This window comes from Acanthaster planci, linkage group LG12 (assembly GCF_054643075.1).
Source record: "Acanthaster planci isolate LZ-2023a linkage group LG12, COTS_SCS, whole genome shotgun sequence".
NCBI classification, from domain to species: Eukaryota; Metazoa; Echinodermata; class Asteroidea; order Valvatida; family Acanthasteridae; genus Acanthaster; species Acanthaster planci.
Window position 1 is genome coordinate 3,512,795 of NC_141788.1, and position 16,607 is coordinate 3,529,401.

Below are 16,607 nucleotides of genomic sequence, written 5' to 3' on the forward strand. Positions count from 1 at the left end.
CGGATGTGGCAGTCTTCAAGTTCATAATACCAAACAACTTTTCTCTGCAAAATGGCATTAAATGTCACGGAAATTGTCATACCCTAGTCCTGGAAAGTCATGGAATTTGGTTTCAGATCACTGTGGGATCTCTGTTAAGATCTTCTGTGCCTAGGAGGAAGGGAGGGAGGAAAAATAAGAAGGCCGGGGGGGGATCAGATGGGAAGGAGAGCATATTTTGAAAGGGGAACAGACGGAGAGGTGACAACCAACTAAAAGATGCCCTCTGCCCGTGGCGCACATGCAGGAGGACCATCAAATCATTCCATAAGTCCACCACACATTTCAGAACTCGGGAGTAGAGGATGGGGCTGTAAAAAAGCCAATGATCACGAGATGGGCTCGTGTGTGAGACTGAATAAAAATTACTTTACTCCTTTCCAGGGGTTAAATGAGCTGGAATTAATTTTTGAGCATTTTTCTCATTAGGATTCTGGCTCAGACTATGGCATGGACGACGACGATGCACTTTCGGATTGGAACTTGAGTAAGTCCTGATTCCTGCACTGTCAGTTATACTTTGCCCTGAATTACTTTTCCCGTATCAACGTAATGCATTTTATAAGGGAATTATCAAATTTCCAAAGTTAATTGTTGAAACTTTCGTGAATTGGGAATTGAACCTGTGGTTTGGAATGTGTTTCTTTCACTACCAGGCCTTGTGAGTGTTGCCTCACTTCTCAATATCTTTGTCCTGAAAGCACTACCCTTCGTTTCAAATTAATCTCTTGATCAAGATAAAAATTGAATTTCTGAGCAGTTCTACAGAGGAGTTTTCCAATCATATTTCCAAGTATGCCTCCGCATGCTGTTTCTGTGTTACTAAAGCTGTGCAATGGATTCAACCAAAAAAATTTTTTTCAGGGAAGTGTTCGGCGGCTGCTCTGGATGTTTTGGCCAACGTGTTCCGAGACGACTTGATGCCGGTCCTGCTGCCCATCCTGAAGGAGACTCTCTTCCATCCAGAGTGGGAGGTCAAGGAGTCGGGAATTCTCGTCCTGGGCGCCATCGCTGAAGGTGAGCATCTCCCGTTAGGGTTGCTGGTGGAGGAGCTCACTGGAGATTGACAGATGGTTAGATCAGACAGATCATGTTGCACTGGGGTGGTTGAAACACCAGATCCAGTCGAGTCAAAACAGCAAACGTTTGCAGCCTGACACATTTGCTTAAGTTATGATCTGAAGTGAATAAGCTGTAAGGTCAGTACTGGACAGGAAACCTAGTTTCAGGCAACATTTCTGTCAGTGTCTTCTCATGCAATTTTGTCAAAAGCACTTTGCCAGAATGATATCAAAGGGTCAGTTATTTTTCACTTCAACTGACACCATGCTTTTGGTAACAAGCGGTGAGACTGTATTTCATGAGGATACAGTGACCTTGTGCTCATGTCGGTATGGACTCTAAATCTCGGCTGTCCTCACAGACGTCCTTGCCCCCTTCCCCTTCCAAGTTTAGTCTAATTGTGTATCTGGATGTTGTTAATTCCCACTGGCGTAGGATGTGCCAATGCGATGGTCCCCCACCTGCCGGAGCTGATCCCCTACCTGATCAACTGCCTGGCCGACAAGAAGGCCCTAGTCCGGTCCATCACCTGCTGGACGCTCAGCCGCTACTCCCACTGGATTGTCAATCAGCCCCATGAATTGTACCTGCAACGTCTCATGTCAGAGGTGAGAATGTTCAGCCCTTCCAAGGCCAGTTTTATTGGATAATGTTGCAGGTTGAAGTCTTTTCAGATGCCAAAAAAGGCGAAGTTCTTGTCAAAATTGAAGAAGACATGCTCAGCTATAAGAACGATTGTTGTACTCTGTAACCTTTGCATCCTTAAAAGTTGTGTCGGTCATCATCGTACTTGAATTCAGAATAGGAAGTTGCCAGAGTTGTGTATGTAGGACCTCAGAGTCTTGGTTTAGTCTCAATCCTTTCTTCTCCAAGTGTATCTTGTCACATGGCTGTTTAATTGTTTGTCTACAAACTTTTTCAACATTTGTCTTTGCCTTTCATCATTATCACCCGTTTGAGTAGCGGTTCCATTTGTTGTCTTGAATTCTTGCCGCATGCCTTGCTGTGATGTGACCTTCTCTAGTCCCAACTGCCATTCCAGGGCACTTGGAAGGGCTGATGCTCTTCACAGACTTTTGTATAAAAAAAGTTTTACTGAGCTACAGATGCGCATGGTAACACTTGCTACTGTGATCGATGCTTGTTCAGAGCAGCTGAGTCATTCAGTAGTGTTGACTATTATTTTTCAAGTGAACTCTGAATCCAACGACTGCTGGACAAAAAAATTGTCAGGCATCCCGACATGAAGTGCGAAACGTTTGTGGTAGTACCATGGGAGCTAATCTCTGTTACAAGTTGTGTGGTTCTGTGGAAAGCCAGTTGTGACTAGACTTTTTGAGCTTTGACTTTTTTTGCTCTGTCAGTCACCAGGAGACTGACGAGTGCACTGGTCAAACACTGGCTTTAAATGATTGGTTCTTCTCGGAACCACACAGGGAAAGAGATTAACTTCTGCGGTGTGAAAGCAGACCCTCCATACCGGGTTCATGTCCACCATGCAGACCTACGAGTGTCATGCACCCTGACGTAGCTACCCCTCTCAGAGGCGATGGGATGAGTCAAGAGTAATTTCGTGTCTACTGACAGTGGGATGCTGTCAGTTGTCTCGAACGAGAAGAATAACAGAACGCTAACATCAAAGATTTTTCGCTCGTGACTGATCCTCCTGTCCAATTTTTTCAGCTCCTGAAGAGAATTCTGGACACCAACAAGCGAGTGCAGGAGGCGGCGTGCAGCGCCTTTGCCACGCTGGAGGAGGAGGCCTGCACGGAGCTGGTCCCTTACCTGGGCTTCATCCTGCAGACGTTGGTCTTTGCCTTCAGCAAGTACCAGCACAAGAACCTGCTGATACTGTATGACGCCATCGGCACGCTGGCCGATTCCGTGGGGCATCACCTGAATAAACCGGTGAGCGGATACTGTGACGTCATGGTTTCAAAGATCATTGCTGTCACTGGAGGAAAACCGTCAATGGAAAGCTTGTCGTGAGAAACTGGACCTTTCCCATGAAATATGCAAATTGGACGGGCGCATGTGAACTAGTACCACTGGTTGGCAAGTGGAGCCGTCAACGCTGTCGGTAGTGTAGGCGAGCTGCTAGTAACCATAACCTGGAGCGTTGACGGTCAGTTAAAACCATATTACAGCCTTTGCCCGATACTTGAGCACGCTTTTCTCGAAACTAAGTGAAGTTTTCAGTGTCCTGAGGTCGGAAAGTAACAGTTCCTTGTCTTTAAGTTTGGCACTCATGTCAAACTATACTAGCACAGAAACGGCGATAGTGACGCGCGCGCATGGAGACTTGTATTACTACGTCAAAGATTTAAGCAACTTTGCCAGCCAGTGGTAGTAATGCGCATGCACCTGCCTTATTTGCATATTTCATGGGAAGGGTCCATTCGCAGTTTCCCTGTGCCTAGCGCAGCTCCAGCATCTATGCTCGCTCCTCCAGCATGGGCTGTCGCTTGTGTTTCGCTTAGACTTGGGCTCTGATTGCATCAGCGGGGTGTGAAACCTTTTTTTCATGAGTGTGACCGTGTGCTATTTTGGAAGAGTTAGTGATGGAAAGATAATTAACTCCATTTTTTTCTCGTACAAATTCACATAAATCCCAACCTTTATAAAGTGATTCTCTGAGCCGATGAACATTAAAACGTTCTTTTTGAGAAATGAAAATGAAAGATGAAAAACTCAGTTCTGTTGTCAGTTGTGGTGCCAGTGCTGATGTACAGAATATAAGGCTGAAAAATCTCCATTGATGGGCAATCCAATCGACGTACTAGCAACTCCGGTTCACAAACATTGCTAGCAATGAGACAACTTTAACTGCTGTGTCCTCAACTCGATCATTTGACTTCTCCCCCACTTTCCCACTCTTTTTTCCCACCACCCAGGAATACATCAACATGCTGATGCCGCCCCTGCTGGAGAAATGGAACTCCCTCAAGGACGAGGACAAAGACCTCTTCCCCTTGCTGGAGTGCCTGTCCTCGGTGGCTACGGCGCTGCAGTCCGGGTTCTTGCCTTACAGTGAGCCCGTCTATCAACGATGTGTGTCCCTCACCGAAAAGACGCTGGCGCAAATCGCTGTAAGCTTTATTCACAGGGGACAGTGCTGTGCGGGTCCCGAAAATGTGACCGGATCCCAGAGAATGAGCCTCCAGGATCAGTGCATTTCACTCGGACTTTTTCACACGCATTGAACAAAGCCAAGTTCTTCACTTTGATACATTTCTCGATTTCACTCCTGATGGAGACAGGCATGGTGTTGATGAAATGTTCCATTTTATTTCTGTTGTAAGCGATTTGTTCCAGGGCCTGTAGCTCAGAATAGCTTGGGACTTGTCTTGCGACTCAGTCACACAACTTATCATCAGAGCTTGCCCCCATTCTTCTCAAGATACCCAGCTGGGACCAATTGGCACTTGTGCCGCACTCTTCCACTGGGTGATATCTTTTGAGATTGAAGATCTGCCCTATAAGGCATAGTAAATGAATGAACTCATTTTGGGAAGAGACTCTTACAAAATACTTGATGGGAGGTTTTGAAGGAAGAAGGGACGAATGTACAAGTTTCAAGGAAGTTACTTGCCCTTTCCATGGAAATTTAATTTGCTTGGAATGTTAAGCAGTGATCCCGAAGACATAAACCTGAAGGAGATGGCGGTGTACTTGTAATTTTTCATGAAGACTCCTTTTGTTTTGTTCTTCAGGCATCTGATGCTCGGCCTGATCAAGTGGAGCCTCCCGACAAGGACTTCATGATTGTTGCCCTGGATCTGCTGAGCGGGCTCGCCGAGGGACTGGAAGGCCACATAGAGAAGCTGGTGGAGCGGAGTAACATACTTAGCCTTCTCTTTCAGTGCATGCAGGTATGTCCCCTCTTTGAGAGTTTGTGGCCCTGTGATTGAGAGGTTGTCTGGTCCATTCACAAGACGAAAAACAGGTGGATTTTCAGTTGAATGTGCACAAAAGCGCAGGGTCTCATGGTGGAGAGTGCAACTGCAGTGTCTCCACTCTAAGCAGATTGTGCTTTCCACTGCCTGCAAGTCTACGTGCAGAGATCCCATGAGATAATGCTATACCTGATGTCATTCATGTAAGATATCAGGACTGCTGGTTTTGAAATGAATGATGATGCTGGAATATGTTGTACTGTGTCCGAATGTTGGTGAAATTCTGGTATTGCCAATTTCAAAGTTGCTGCTGTGATAAAACTCCATCAGTGCAGAAGGTAGTGTCGCGAGCAGTGCTCTCTAAATGATGGATCTCCTCTGTTCTTTCATGGTTGGTCAGGATAAGATGCCAGAGGTTCGCCAGAGTTCTTTCGCCCTCTTGGGGGATCTGACCAAAGCCTGCTTCAAGCACGTCAAACCTTGCATAGGTGAGACAATCCGCATAAAATGATTAGGTCCGTCACTAGATTGGAAGTGCGGAAGTTGTTAAACGGACGTGAATATACTGCGGGCAGGCTTGCACCCATGTATGGGGCAGGGTTCCCAACCAAATGCCTTGCCCCTCCCTACTTCCATACAACACACCCCTAACAGTGACAGGAAATTGTTATCCCTGAACCAGTGCATAAAGTAAAAGTTTTTAATCTTTCCAAGATATTGCAGATATTGACCAGAGTGGGATGTGAACCCTGAGACCATAGGAATGCCGTACCTGTGTCCCACCAACTTATCTTGCCAACTCTGTATTTAGTCACTTTTTTTGCCACTTTGCTCGCTTTTCTTTGTTTCAATTAACGCTGTTTTCATTTTCTGTGCAGCTGACTTCCTCCCCGTCCTTGGGCAGAATCTGAATCCAGAATTCATCTCGGTTTGTAACAATGCCACGTGGGCCATCGGCGAAGTCTCCATACAGATGAGTAAGTCCGCAGCATGCATGCATTTGTGCACCCTCTCTCGTCCTCTGTGAGCAAGTTACTGACTGCCTTTTCTTTTTTTCTCTTTTCGTTCCCAACACATTCATTTTTGTCAAGAAACCACGAGGATTCACGTGCCATTGAATGTTATTACTCATCTTTGATAATCACTCTTAGTCCAGCGTCAAACCCCATTTGATGCCAACCTTACTCCGTGCACCACCACAACACTAGTATTTGCTGTAATCACATGTTGTCCGTGGGTAGTTGTTAAATCGCACCAGCACGTTGTGGGGAAAGTTTTCAAGATGCCAACTTGTGTATTGCTTGTGCAGACTTGTGACCAATCCTAAATAGGGACTACAAATCCTTTTCGGGGATTAAAATCTACCGCTGCGTGGTCTCGTAGAGAGCCAGTGTGCACAGTGAAACTAAGATCGTTCCCCCTCGTGACATTTATGCATCATTTTTCACCCGTGAGTTAGCTGTCAGTTGACGCCGTGTTTGTGCTTAATTTGATGTGTCATCTAGGAGAGGAGATGGAGCCGTACATTAGTCTGGTCCTGACCCAACTGACCGATATAATCAACCGGCCGAACACCCCAAAGACTCTGCTGGAAAACACAGGTGGGTGCAGGTGTAAGCAGTCAGGGCGTCAGCCAGGGATCAGATCGTATGACTGTATCTCGCCTAAAAAAGCACAGCTATGTATATACTGTCTCGTACAGACCTTCTCGAGACCATTCTGGAAATAGCCACAGGCTCGCTATCAGTTGCGCGGAAGCAAAATAGTTTGACAAGTTTTCCGGAAGGTTTGCCCAGACCACCCAGGCTTCTTTGCAAATTCTAGAGCAGGGGTCTAGTGTTTACAGGTGTATCAGTCGTTATGGGTATAATGCATGTATTTCTGGAAATGTCGCTCGAGGTACGGTCTTCCAAGTGGGACAAGACCTCCAGTTGAGACGGACTCAACAAATCCCACATGCTACCTTGAGTCCTCAAAACTAAACAGTCCTAACAGTCTTCTGGCACAGCTTGGTTTTACGCATGCCATAAGATTACATAGATCCTTTATTTCATTATAAATTTCTTTTTCGCTGAATTCAGTTCCAAATGAAACCAACCCATTCAGTAATTTGTAGATCTCTTTGGTTCCCATGGAACAAGCCCAGCCTTACCTTCGTCTCATTCATATTGGCCTTTCATTCCGACTGCAAGGAGTATATGTTGTCCAGAAAGAAGATTTCATAGCAAGTTGCACTCCCTGCTCCAAATACTCGCTGTGACATTTGCTCGAAAACACCCGACCGTTCCGAAGATCATGCCGTGTTGACCTAACCGAGCAAATTCCTTTACGCTTCTATTCTAAACAGAGTTTATCCAAATATTTGCGTATTTGGGACAGTTGGGTTTTTTTCCCCCGGTCGCTGGGTTTGGGGAAATCAGCTGTCATCATGTGATGTAGCCTGATGCATGACATACATGTATATGTACCCTATCCATACTTTGTCAGTCAGAGGTGTATGTCAATATCAAAATTTGTTATGTTATATGGTACTCCTTGAGTTTTTGGTGATTGGACGGTTAAAAAAAGAAAAAAACAATGCCAAAGTTGTCAGTAGTTGAAAGCTAATTAGCATGCTTGTCTTTTAGTCTTGCTTCTATGGGGATGTTGTTTGTGGTGTGTTCAAGAAAATTCCCTCGTAAGCAGGAAGACAAACAGATTTTGGCAAATAGTAATTTTGTGGGTGTCTCCTGTTTATATGGAACGCCCTGAAGTATTTTCAATGCAAAGTATGTGTTTGATTTTGTTTCCATCAACTGATTTTGAGCATTTTCATGTATGTCATGTATTAATTTCAGTCACTCAAAAATAAAGTGATGTAAAAACTGCCGTGCATAATTGTGTTTTTCTCTGGAACGGTGTTACATTTTCTGCTTGTTTAGTCCACTTTGGTCGGAGTTGCCTTGATTTTTAAATTACGGAGAAATTTGGTACCTTTTTACGTTGTTTAGTTAAAAAAAGAAGAAGAAAACTATCCCATCGACCAAGATGGCAGTCGTTTATTATTTTGGTTTTTTCTCGTTTTTTTTCCTTTCTTTTCTCTCCCTCTCCTGCCTGCTTCACTCCTTGTCATGTGACGTAACGTTGACGTGTGATTGGTGGTCTTCACTCTGTTTGTTACCGTAGCAATCACAATTGGTCGTCTTGGCCTGGTTTGCCCGCAGGCTGTGGCCCCTATGCTTCCACAGTTTATACGACAGTGGTGTGTATTCTTTCTTTACGTTTTCATACGATTTCCTGAGCCTCGCGATGCCGCACCCAGTAGACTGTGATGTAGTGTGAAAGATACTGCGTATGATTCACTGGCTTTGAACAATGTCACCTCTCGATTTCTTTTTGGAAACAACTTATGTGTGTGTCCTTTTTTTTTCCCTAAACATTTGTCAAAGATGCACTCTTGTGACTTTCTCACAGTGATGGTGTTCAACATTTCGTAAGTGTTATGTAAAATTGATTGAAAAAAATTGATAGAAAACCTTTGTGCTCGTCACATTCTTTTCTGTGAGTCGAGTGCTTCTGCTACACCACAGTCACCGGGAAAGGCAACCCTAGCTCGTTACTCATTCCATTATGGTTCCCCAGTTTTTCTGAAAGGTGGTGGTCATTGAAAGTAACCACTGAAGCGCCTCGCACTGAATTTTACTTGAACCGAACCATACACTTTTCATTTCTCGTCAAAGGGTTTTTCTGTAGGGGGAAAATGTTTATATTGTTCAAGTACTACGTTTTTTCCCTCCTGTTTGCAAGCTCTAATTGGTCATTTTATAGGGATTGACGATGACACTGTCGGTCATTATTCCCCCCTCTGTTGATTGATGTGAGCATGCTTTGTAGTGTGTACGGAATGAGTGGAGATTGAAAGTGTGTCGGGTGGAGGTGTTTTCTGTGTGGGTGATGGGTTATGAATCGTCCATCCACAGTGGGTTTCGCGAAGTAAGCAGCTGTGTAACTGTCAAAGTGCTTACCCCCCCTGCTTGTCTACGGTCACACAATCCATTTTCTTGAGCAAAATCTTCACAGTGCTGTTTGGACTGCTTCACTTCTTAACATGGTTTCCCAGAAGTTTTTCGTTATACAAAATTGCTGGAAGAAGTTTTTGTGACTGAAAGCAAAATGGACCGTTCTATTACACTATGATGACTTTTTGAAACGTTTTCGTGCTTTAAATCCTGAATTACTACGGATTCACCAACTGGTGTAGGATCGCCATCAACTGATGGGCAAGTCTAGTATTGTGTTTTCTTTCCTTTTGGTGCTTTTTGTAGGTGCACCTCGTTGAGGAATATCCGCGACAACGAGGAGAAAGACTCAGCATTCCGAGGCATCTGTTCCATGATCAATGTCAACCCTGCGGGTGTGGTTCAGGTATGCCGCCCTCTAGTGCTGGGAGTAGGTTAAATCTCTGCCAAAAGTTAAGACTGTGGCCCGCAGGGGTCCTACCTAAGTACAAAATAGGGAGCCAAATTAGACAAGAAGGAGTTTGGCTTGACCCGTTTTGAGTCCAAGCCTCGGGTAAGTGACTTACGTCCACTTGCCTGTTTCTTTCCAAAGGGATTTGTTGCAAGTTTGTATTTCCTCTGTTCGAAAACTATAAAAAAATGGTGTTAGATGTTCACATTTCAACACCCAGAAGGAGAACTCCCCAGAATCACCAGAGAGGCTTCCTTTGAAGTCTCCACCTACTTGCTTGTCATATGTGTGGACCGTTCACTCAAAACTGAGTGACGTTACCTCACCAATAGTGAATGGAACTCAAAGAGTTTGGTCTTACCAGTCAAGCCTGTAGACCGGCCACTAAAGCAATAGTGGCTGCGTGTGCATGCATTTTGATGGTCTTGCGCCTCACTCCGTGTGGTGTCACCTGGTAGTTGAAAATACTGGTTTTCAAATTGTATTGGCAGGATTTTATCTTCTTTTGTGATGCCGTCGCCTCCTGGCAGAACCCCAACCAGGAACTGAAGCAGATGTTTTACACGGTAGGCACCTGCTTAAGTTCAGGAATCTGTTGTCACATCATTTTTGAGTAAGATGCGTATGAGGGAATTGAACAGAATGAGGGGGAATGTTTTCTGTGGCCGTTGTGTGAGGTGATTCGTGCAAGGGGGAAACTGGTTTCTTATGTTGGGTTTTTTTGTTTTGTTTTGGAAAAAAAATGGAGGAGGGGGAGTTGGTTACCGGCGTGGATTTTTCCAAGATGGGATATGGATCTTGCTGATACCTCTTTGTAATAAAGATATAAAGCAAAGGACTTTCACCCCATCCAATTTGTTCAACCTTGCGTTTGTAGCTACGGACAAAACGTGTTGCAGATTGAACAAAATAGGATAAAAGCAAAATAAAGAAAAGGAAGAAAAATAAAGAAGTGCAGAAAAGGGAAAAGGAGGAGATAGGTACCTAGATTATATTGTTACTCGGCCCGGATGGCTTTTTAACTTTTTTACCCAAACGATACAAACTGAAGGTTATCGGACTGTGGATTGAATGTAAACGTCTCTCCCTCCATTTGGATGTTGACAGATCCTTCACGGCTTCAAGAATGAGGTTGGAGTTGAAAATTGGAAGAGGTTCTCTGATCAGTTTCCAGCACCCTTGAGAGAGAGACTAGCAGCTCATTACATGATCTAGTATCGGTAGAGAGGAGCTAGCCTTTGTTACCAGCAGGTAAGTGGAGCCACCAGTGAACTAACCCCCCCCCAAAAAAGGAAACAAAGCTGGAATCAAGGAGTTGCAAAAACAATTGAGCTAAGCATCCATACTTAGCCACTTGCCTCCACATGGTGCAGTTGTCCCTGGCACAGCATAAAGTTGGCAGAAAAGACTGACTTTAAACGACAAGATACCCAAATCACAGTTCTTTACAATAGTTGGACTTTACAAATGCTCAGCATTTCTTCCCTTCTTCATCTCAGTCTGAGCTTCTGTATCTCTGCGAGCCAACGATAATCACTTGCATGTGAGGATGAGTGTAGAGGTCGCACGCCACTACATACAGAAATTGCCAGAATTGACAGAATTTTTGTGTCACTTTGACACGGAATCCCTCCATGTTTAGACATCATCCAGCTTGAAAGTGGGAACTGAGAGCTACAGCCTGTTCCCGGGAAGCAGTTGGCACAAAACTGCTAAGCACGGAAGTTTGGCTCAGCAAAATGGGTTACCACCTAGAATTTAGTCTTGCATGGGGATGGGTCTTCGTCTCGTGCCTCGTCTTCAAAGGCACTGGTTATTTACTGTACCATGGTATCTGAACTGAGTTTTCTTGTGTTGGCCCCAGGTTAGAATAAGGGGTCAATTTGAATAAGTGCCCAGTGCCAGAGTTTGTAAGCTGGGAAATCCACTGTTCATTGTGTGGAACGTTACATAAATGTCGTCATGTATTGTTTACCCAACGTTTTCGTGACTATGCGCAATCAAAGGGAATCTTCTTAACAAAGAAAACTTGTATGTAGCTTTGGGAGTGGTAATGCGCCGATTGATATTATGTCGGGAAACTTTCCTTTCAGCTGACATGTGAAGGTAATGAAGACTCCAGTGAGGGGACCGTCCATCCGCATGGTCAAGAACTTCTTATAATGGGGGAATACTCTCAAATACACCAACTTGGGGGAAACATACCTGAAGCAACATTGGCCGAGAGGTAACAGGTCATACGGGGTCAAGGGTCAACTCATGTGTGGAGCCAAGATACTGCATAATAATGATGATGGCGCGCCGACACCCATTCTATCTTTTTGGTATACTTAAGGGATGCAATTGCATCCACTGACAAGCCAGGATATTAGGAGATACATTTCATCGCAACAGTGCTGCCTTCAAGTACTGTTAAAGATTGCAGCCCTTACAACAGTTATACAGACTCAAAATTGGACGCCACAACTTAAAGTTTGTGGTCGATGGTATTTTCACTGAACACACGGCAATAGAGTTTGCATTTGCTGGGGTTGCTAGTAAATTAGTGGGTAAATTATATCATTTCTAGCTTTCTCCCCCGTAGAAAAGAAGGGCTTCATTAGGTTGACATGGTCTGTTTTTGCCGTTTTATTAGAAGTAAAAATGGTAAAAAATAAAATGACCTCTGGTTTGTGGGATTGTTTGGAATACTTTCTTCAAGTCACAACTTCCACTGCTGTTGAAGGATTAACATCTTTCGGCACTGGAAGAGGATGCTACCGTTTGAAAAAAAAATCTCTTTGATTGTAGGCTCTGAAAATTGAATTCCAGTAGGTCAAAGCTTATTATCTTCTGGGGCCAACCGAAAAATGAGGTAACCAGCTTAACTGCTGTGCAATGTAAATAGCGCACGAGCGGTGCCCTGCCAGCGTCTTGTGTAAGCATGTAAGTTGGCCAGGTGGTGTTCTCTTTCTCCAAGCCGCCGTGCAAAATTGGGCCCGGGGCATCGCAAAGAGAGAACTTTGGGTTAAGAAGGCAGGAAATGGATTCATTGTACTCATTCTGTAGAAAAACCATCTCTATTAATATCCGCTGCATTTTGTCGATGCTTTTCGATTTTGGCGTGTTAAAATCCTGTTCAAATTATTGAAATTACACAACAGCAGTTTTTAAACTGGGGCATGCAACACGCCGTCATCAGAAAATGGGGGGGGGGACTTTTTTTTCAGTTTTAATTGCCGAAAGTAAAGACAGTTTGAAGAATGCTGTCTGTTTAAATGATTCATGTATCTACCTCGGTGTGGTCTCATTTGTTCCAAGTGTTAACCTAGCAAAAGTCATTTGGGGATTGTTTGTGACTGAATCAGAAAAGAGGATACCTGTCTCCAGGTTAATTAATTGTAACAGTAACGTTGGAGTGCATTCCTACTGGAGGTTCATGCAAATTAATCCCCAAAGGTCATTGTGTAGGTCAACAGTTAGTCACTATCCCCAGTGAATGTTTCACGGCACTATCATGGAAGCATTATTTGGGGACTTTATCAAGTTTCTAGTCTAAGTCGTGATTTCCAAGCGGTCTCGTGTATGTTCTTGTTACGGTGGTAATGTCCAATATGGCTGACTCCAATGGCAATCCATATTTCAGGTTGCATGTGATTGCGCTCGGTATATAGTACTATTAATAGCATGAGTGAAATGGTGAGCAGTAATGTGATTACCGGTGAATGTTTGTGCATGTGTTTCCTATCTTTTCCGCATGATTAAGTATGCTAATTATATTGATATACGCATCTCTGTAATAGTAATTATTGGACTTACAGCATTGTGACCAGCCTGTCTTTTGGCCTAGAGTGCACTCAGAAGGCAAGCTCTTCCCGGTTACCGGTTAGAACTAGTGACTGGGCTCGGGTTCAGTGAGTAACCTGCAGGTAGAAAAGCTTGCATGGGATCATTGGTGTCCATTCTTGGTGATGTCGTAAAGCACGGAAAAGAATTAAAATGTAAGACTAAGACACTATTAGCGTAGGGCTCTGGTTGACGTGGATTCTGCCGGAATGAATGTTGGTTTAACCCGTTTATCGGTGGTGAGAAAGGGAATGTTGGTCAAGAGATAAACTCTGATGACATTTTGACTCTTCTGAGGTGATTTTTTCTCTCATCATTGGGCAACATATTTAAATTTTACATTGGTGTGATCACTTCGGCACATAATGAGAACGAAACGCTGTTTCCCTCATAAGTAGGATCAAGGATTGCTCAAGTACATGTAATTTTGATTCTAAATTTTTTTCTCCAGTTTTTTGGTCTCACAAAAACACATCAGCCACCCCTGTCAACCACTGTTGTGGTGAAGTCCATGACAAGTCCTTTCAAGCCCATTAGGACTTATCCAGTCGTAAGTTGAGTCGAAAGCCATTTGAAATGTGACAAAACTTACCTTTGTCACAGTGCATCCTGTTTACTCGTGACTGGTCTTGGAGAGGGACTTGCGATTGGACTTGTTAGGGGCTTGACTCTCACACTGCTGGTATTAAACAGCAGGCAATAAGTATGTAGACTTATGCGTAGGCAGTTTCAGGACTGAGTTTTTGTTTTTTTTTCAACAGTTGTAGAGAACTTACGCATTCACTGTAGCTCACAGAGACTAAACATTAGTGTTCTGATTGTGTGTCTCCTTGGTAATTACCTTGGTGATCGTACATCAGACGATGCTGCTGTTATCCACAAGGCTGCAATATTGGTTTAGTATGTCGTTACCCAGAGCACAGTCACTTGGTTTATACGCACAACCCCACTCAAATCATGGTGGACACGTCTGAATTTTTCTGGAGTAAACACAGATCCAGGATGTTGGGCTTTTATCCCCAATCGACCCTGGCCTCTGACTTTTGTTTGTCTTTCTCAGGCGGAAGTTTGTCCCGCGTCAGTACAGCCGAGAGCGGTCCCAAATCGCTTCTGTAAATATTCTTCTTTTCCCCCTACCCTAATCCCCTGGGAAGGTAGTAGCACTGATTTGGGATATGTTCGTCAGTAATCATTGAAAATAGACTACCTCGGAGGCAATTGATTGAGCTGCAGCGGGTTTGGAGTTTGAGCCCATTGGAGAGGGATTTGCCTTGACGACCGGCCAGCTTCGATAAGACAGATTTGCGTGTTTTTCAACTTTTTGCAAAGTGGCATGTGAGGTGTCACTTACAACAAAACAAACTACAGATCACGCTCAAAGACAAAAAGGAGGATGTGAATTTGATATGCCCCCAATTTAAAAATTCCTTTCAAGCCCACAGAAATAAGCTTACCCCCCAGAGGTCATCTAATCTCATTCGGTTCTCTTCCAATCAAAAAGCAATTATTTTGGGTTGTTTTTTTTTCTCCTGTCCATTTCCACAGTTTTTGAGGGGATTGGGAGGGGGGGAGCGTATTACTTACTCTGCCGGTGTGAGTCATTCCCCAAGGGGGGATTAAGGCGGGCACCAGGGAATTTTGGCCAGGGATCCTGCAAGGATTAACCTTTTGATGGAATGACTGGCTTTGCAGGAAGCCGTTGAGCACAGTGTCCCAGTCGATGGGACATTTGGAGTGCCTTGCGGGGGAGCGAAGATTCATTGTTGGGCCTTAGGGGTAGCAACGGTCTGTCCTTGGTGTTGCATGGCTCTGCAGTGAGGGTGAGGTATCCACGCACATTATTAAATGAGGATTTTGCCTAACCGTACCTGATTTGTAGTTATATGGCAGAGGCAAATTGCCATGAAATGTTTTGCTCCCTCCCAGAAAGACAAGATTTTCTTTTACGTGGGTGAATGGAACTGTTCGGTAAATGCTTCAGTGGCATGTCAGTGCTGAAAAGGCCAGTTGATACTCCAGGCACAGACGAACAAGAAGCGAATTCGATGTCACAATATGCTTGCCGTGAAATTCGCTGGAGTTTGATATGAAATTGATGCAGACGTTCAATCCGACGTTACAGTTTTGTGGCTGTGTTCACTTTGGCCCCAAGTGTGAACCAGTTCAGAGAAGGCTCCCTTTGTTGTTATCAATTTCTCCTAATTAGGTTTAGATATTGATACCATAAGCATCTATGGTAAAATGACCATTTAGGTTAGTAACTCCCACGTGTGTAGGTGGGCTTACATTCAGAATTTTAATGGATTGGCATTAAGCAGTGCAGGTGTAGTCTTGCAGTATTGCAAATGTAGTTGTAATCAAGAACATCATATAGTGTAAGTTGTCATCCATCCTTAGTCAGTTCTACCGAAGGGGAATGGAATGGATGCAAGGCTGTTGAAAGAATTGTTTCCACTGAGATAAATCTTAAGATCAGTTTCTAAGAGAAATATTATAATATCTTTGTGGAAGGTTTACATTTGGAATAATTAATGCGGTATTAAAAAGAAACGAAGCAATCTCATGAAAGTGACGATTTGCCAGCTTAAAGTGACACTTGTGGTTTGGCTTTAGTCTTCATACTTTGCTCCATCTTTGATATACCTCCTCTCTGATGATTAATTTCATTAGTTCTCAATTTCCTAAACAAGCAGAACCCTTTCATGGCAATATACAAGCAATACAAGTGTGATCCAAAGATAAAGACTCCAAAATCTAAAAAAAAGAAATATCATTTGCTCAAGGTATGTCTTTATGAAAAAGCTAAATATACAAGTGAGGAATGGAGTCTGGGGTTTGTGACTGCAGTGATTCTGCATGTCCTAAAATGTAGAAAGTGATCCATTTTATTTTGACATTCCGGGTCATTCATAGTGAAGACAAAAACCTCACGAAATCCTGAACAATGACCTGTATAATAGATATCAGTAATGTGTACTACAGTAAGAAGATGTTAAGGATTTTTCTATATGCATACAAAAGCTGCCATGTACTTCTTGAGTGTATTGTACTGTTAAGTGATAATTTGGTTGTTAAGTGCAAATTTGAGATATTCATGAATATTCATTTTGATGGATTTTAAATTTAAAGGAGGATACTGACGGGGATCTTAATCTGAAGTGGGAATCTGTTTTTATTTTCTCCACGATGCAATGAGAGTCGACAATTTTTAATCTGCTTTCTGGACGAGAAAGGCGCATTTTTTTTCTCTTTCAGAGTTTCCATCCTAAACAGTAAAGAGCTGGCCTGCCAAATTTTGTACGCCTGGCATTTCCCTGCGTAGACATTCTCCAGGAA

General features: G+C 43.6%; 1 protein-coding gene across 1 annotated transcript in view; it reads left to right on the forward strand.

The window, feature by feature from the left end:
* The window catches only part of LOC110977395 (transportin-1-like), a 34,834-nt gene extending 18,432 nt beyond the window's left edge, over positions 1 to 16,402 (forward strand). The window contains exons 9-22 of the mRNA XM_022231470.2: positions 469 to 526; positions 904 to 1,056; positions 1,537 to 1,709; positions 2,785 to 3,009; positions 3,996 to 4,190; positions 4,815 to 4,973; positions 5,398 to 5,485; positions 5,876 to 5,974; positions 6,503 to 6,598; positions 8,163 to 8,238; positions 9,302 to 9,401; positions 9,938 to 10,012; positions 10,554 to 10,697; positions 11,540 to 16,402. Of these exons, the coding sequence (XP_022087162.1) occupies positions 469 to 526; positions 904 to 1,056; positions 1,537 to 1,709; positions 2,785 to 3,009; positions 3,996 to 4,190; positions 4,815 to 4,973; positions 5,398 to 5,485; positions 5,876 to 5,974; positions 6,503 to 6,598; positions 8,163 to 8,238; positions 9,302 to 9,401; positions 9,938 to 10,012; positions 10,554 to 10,661 (1,605 nt within the window). The 3' untranslated portion in view covers positions 10,662 to 10,697; positions 11,540 to 16,402. The remainder of the gene's footprint in view (positions 1 to 468; positions 527 to 903; positions 1,057 to 1,536; positions 1,710 to 2,784; positions 3,010 to 3,995; positions 4,191 to 4,814; positions 4,974 to 5,397; positions 5,486 to 5,875; positions 5,975 to 6,502; positions 6,599 to 8,162; positions 8,239 to 9,301; positions 9,402 to 9,937; positions 10,013 to 10,553; positions 10,698 to 11,539) is intronic.
* The last annotated feature ends 205 nt before the right edge of the window (positions 16,403 to 16,607 follow it).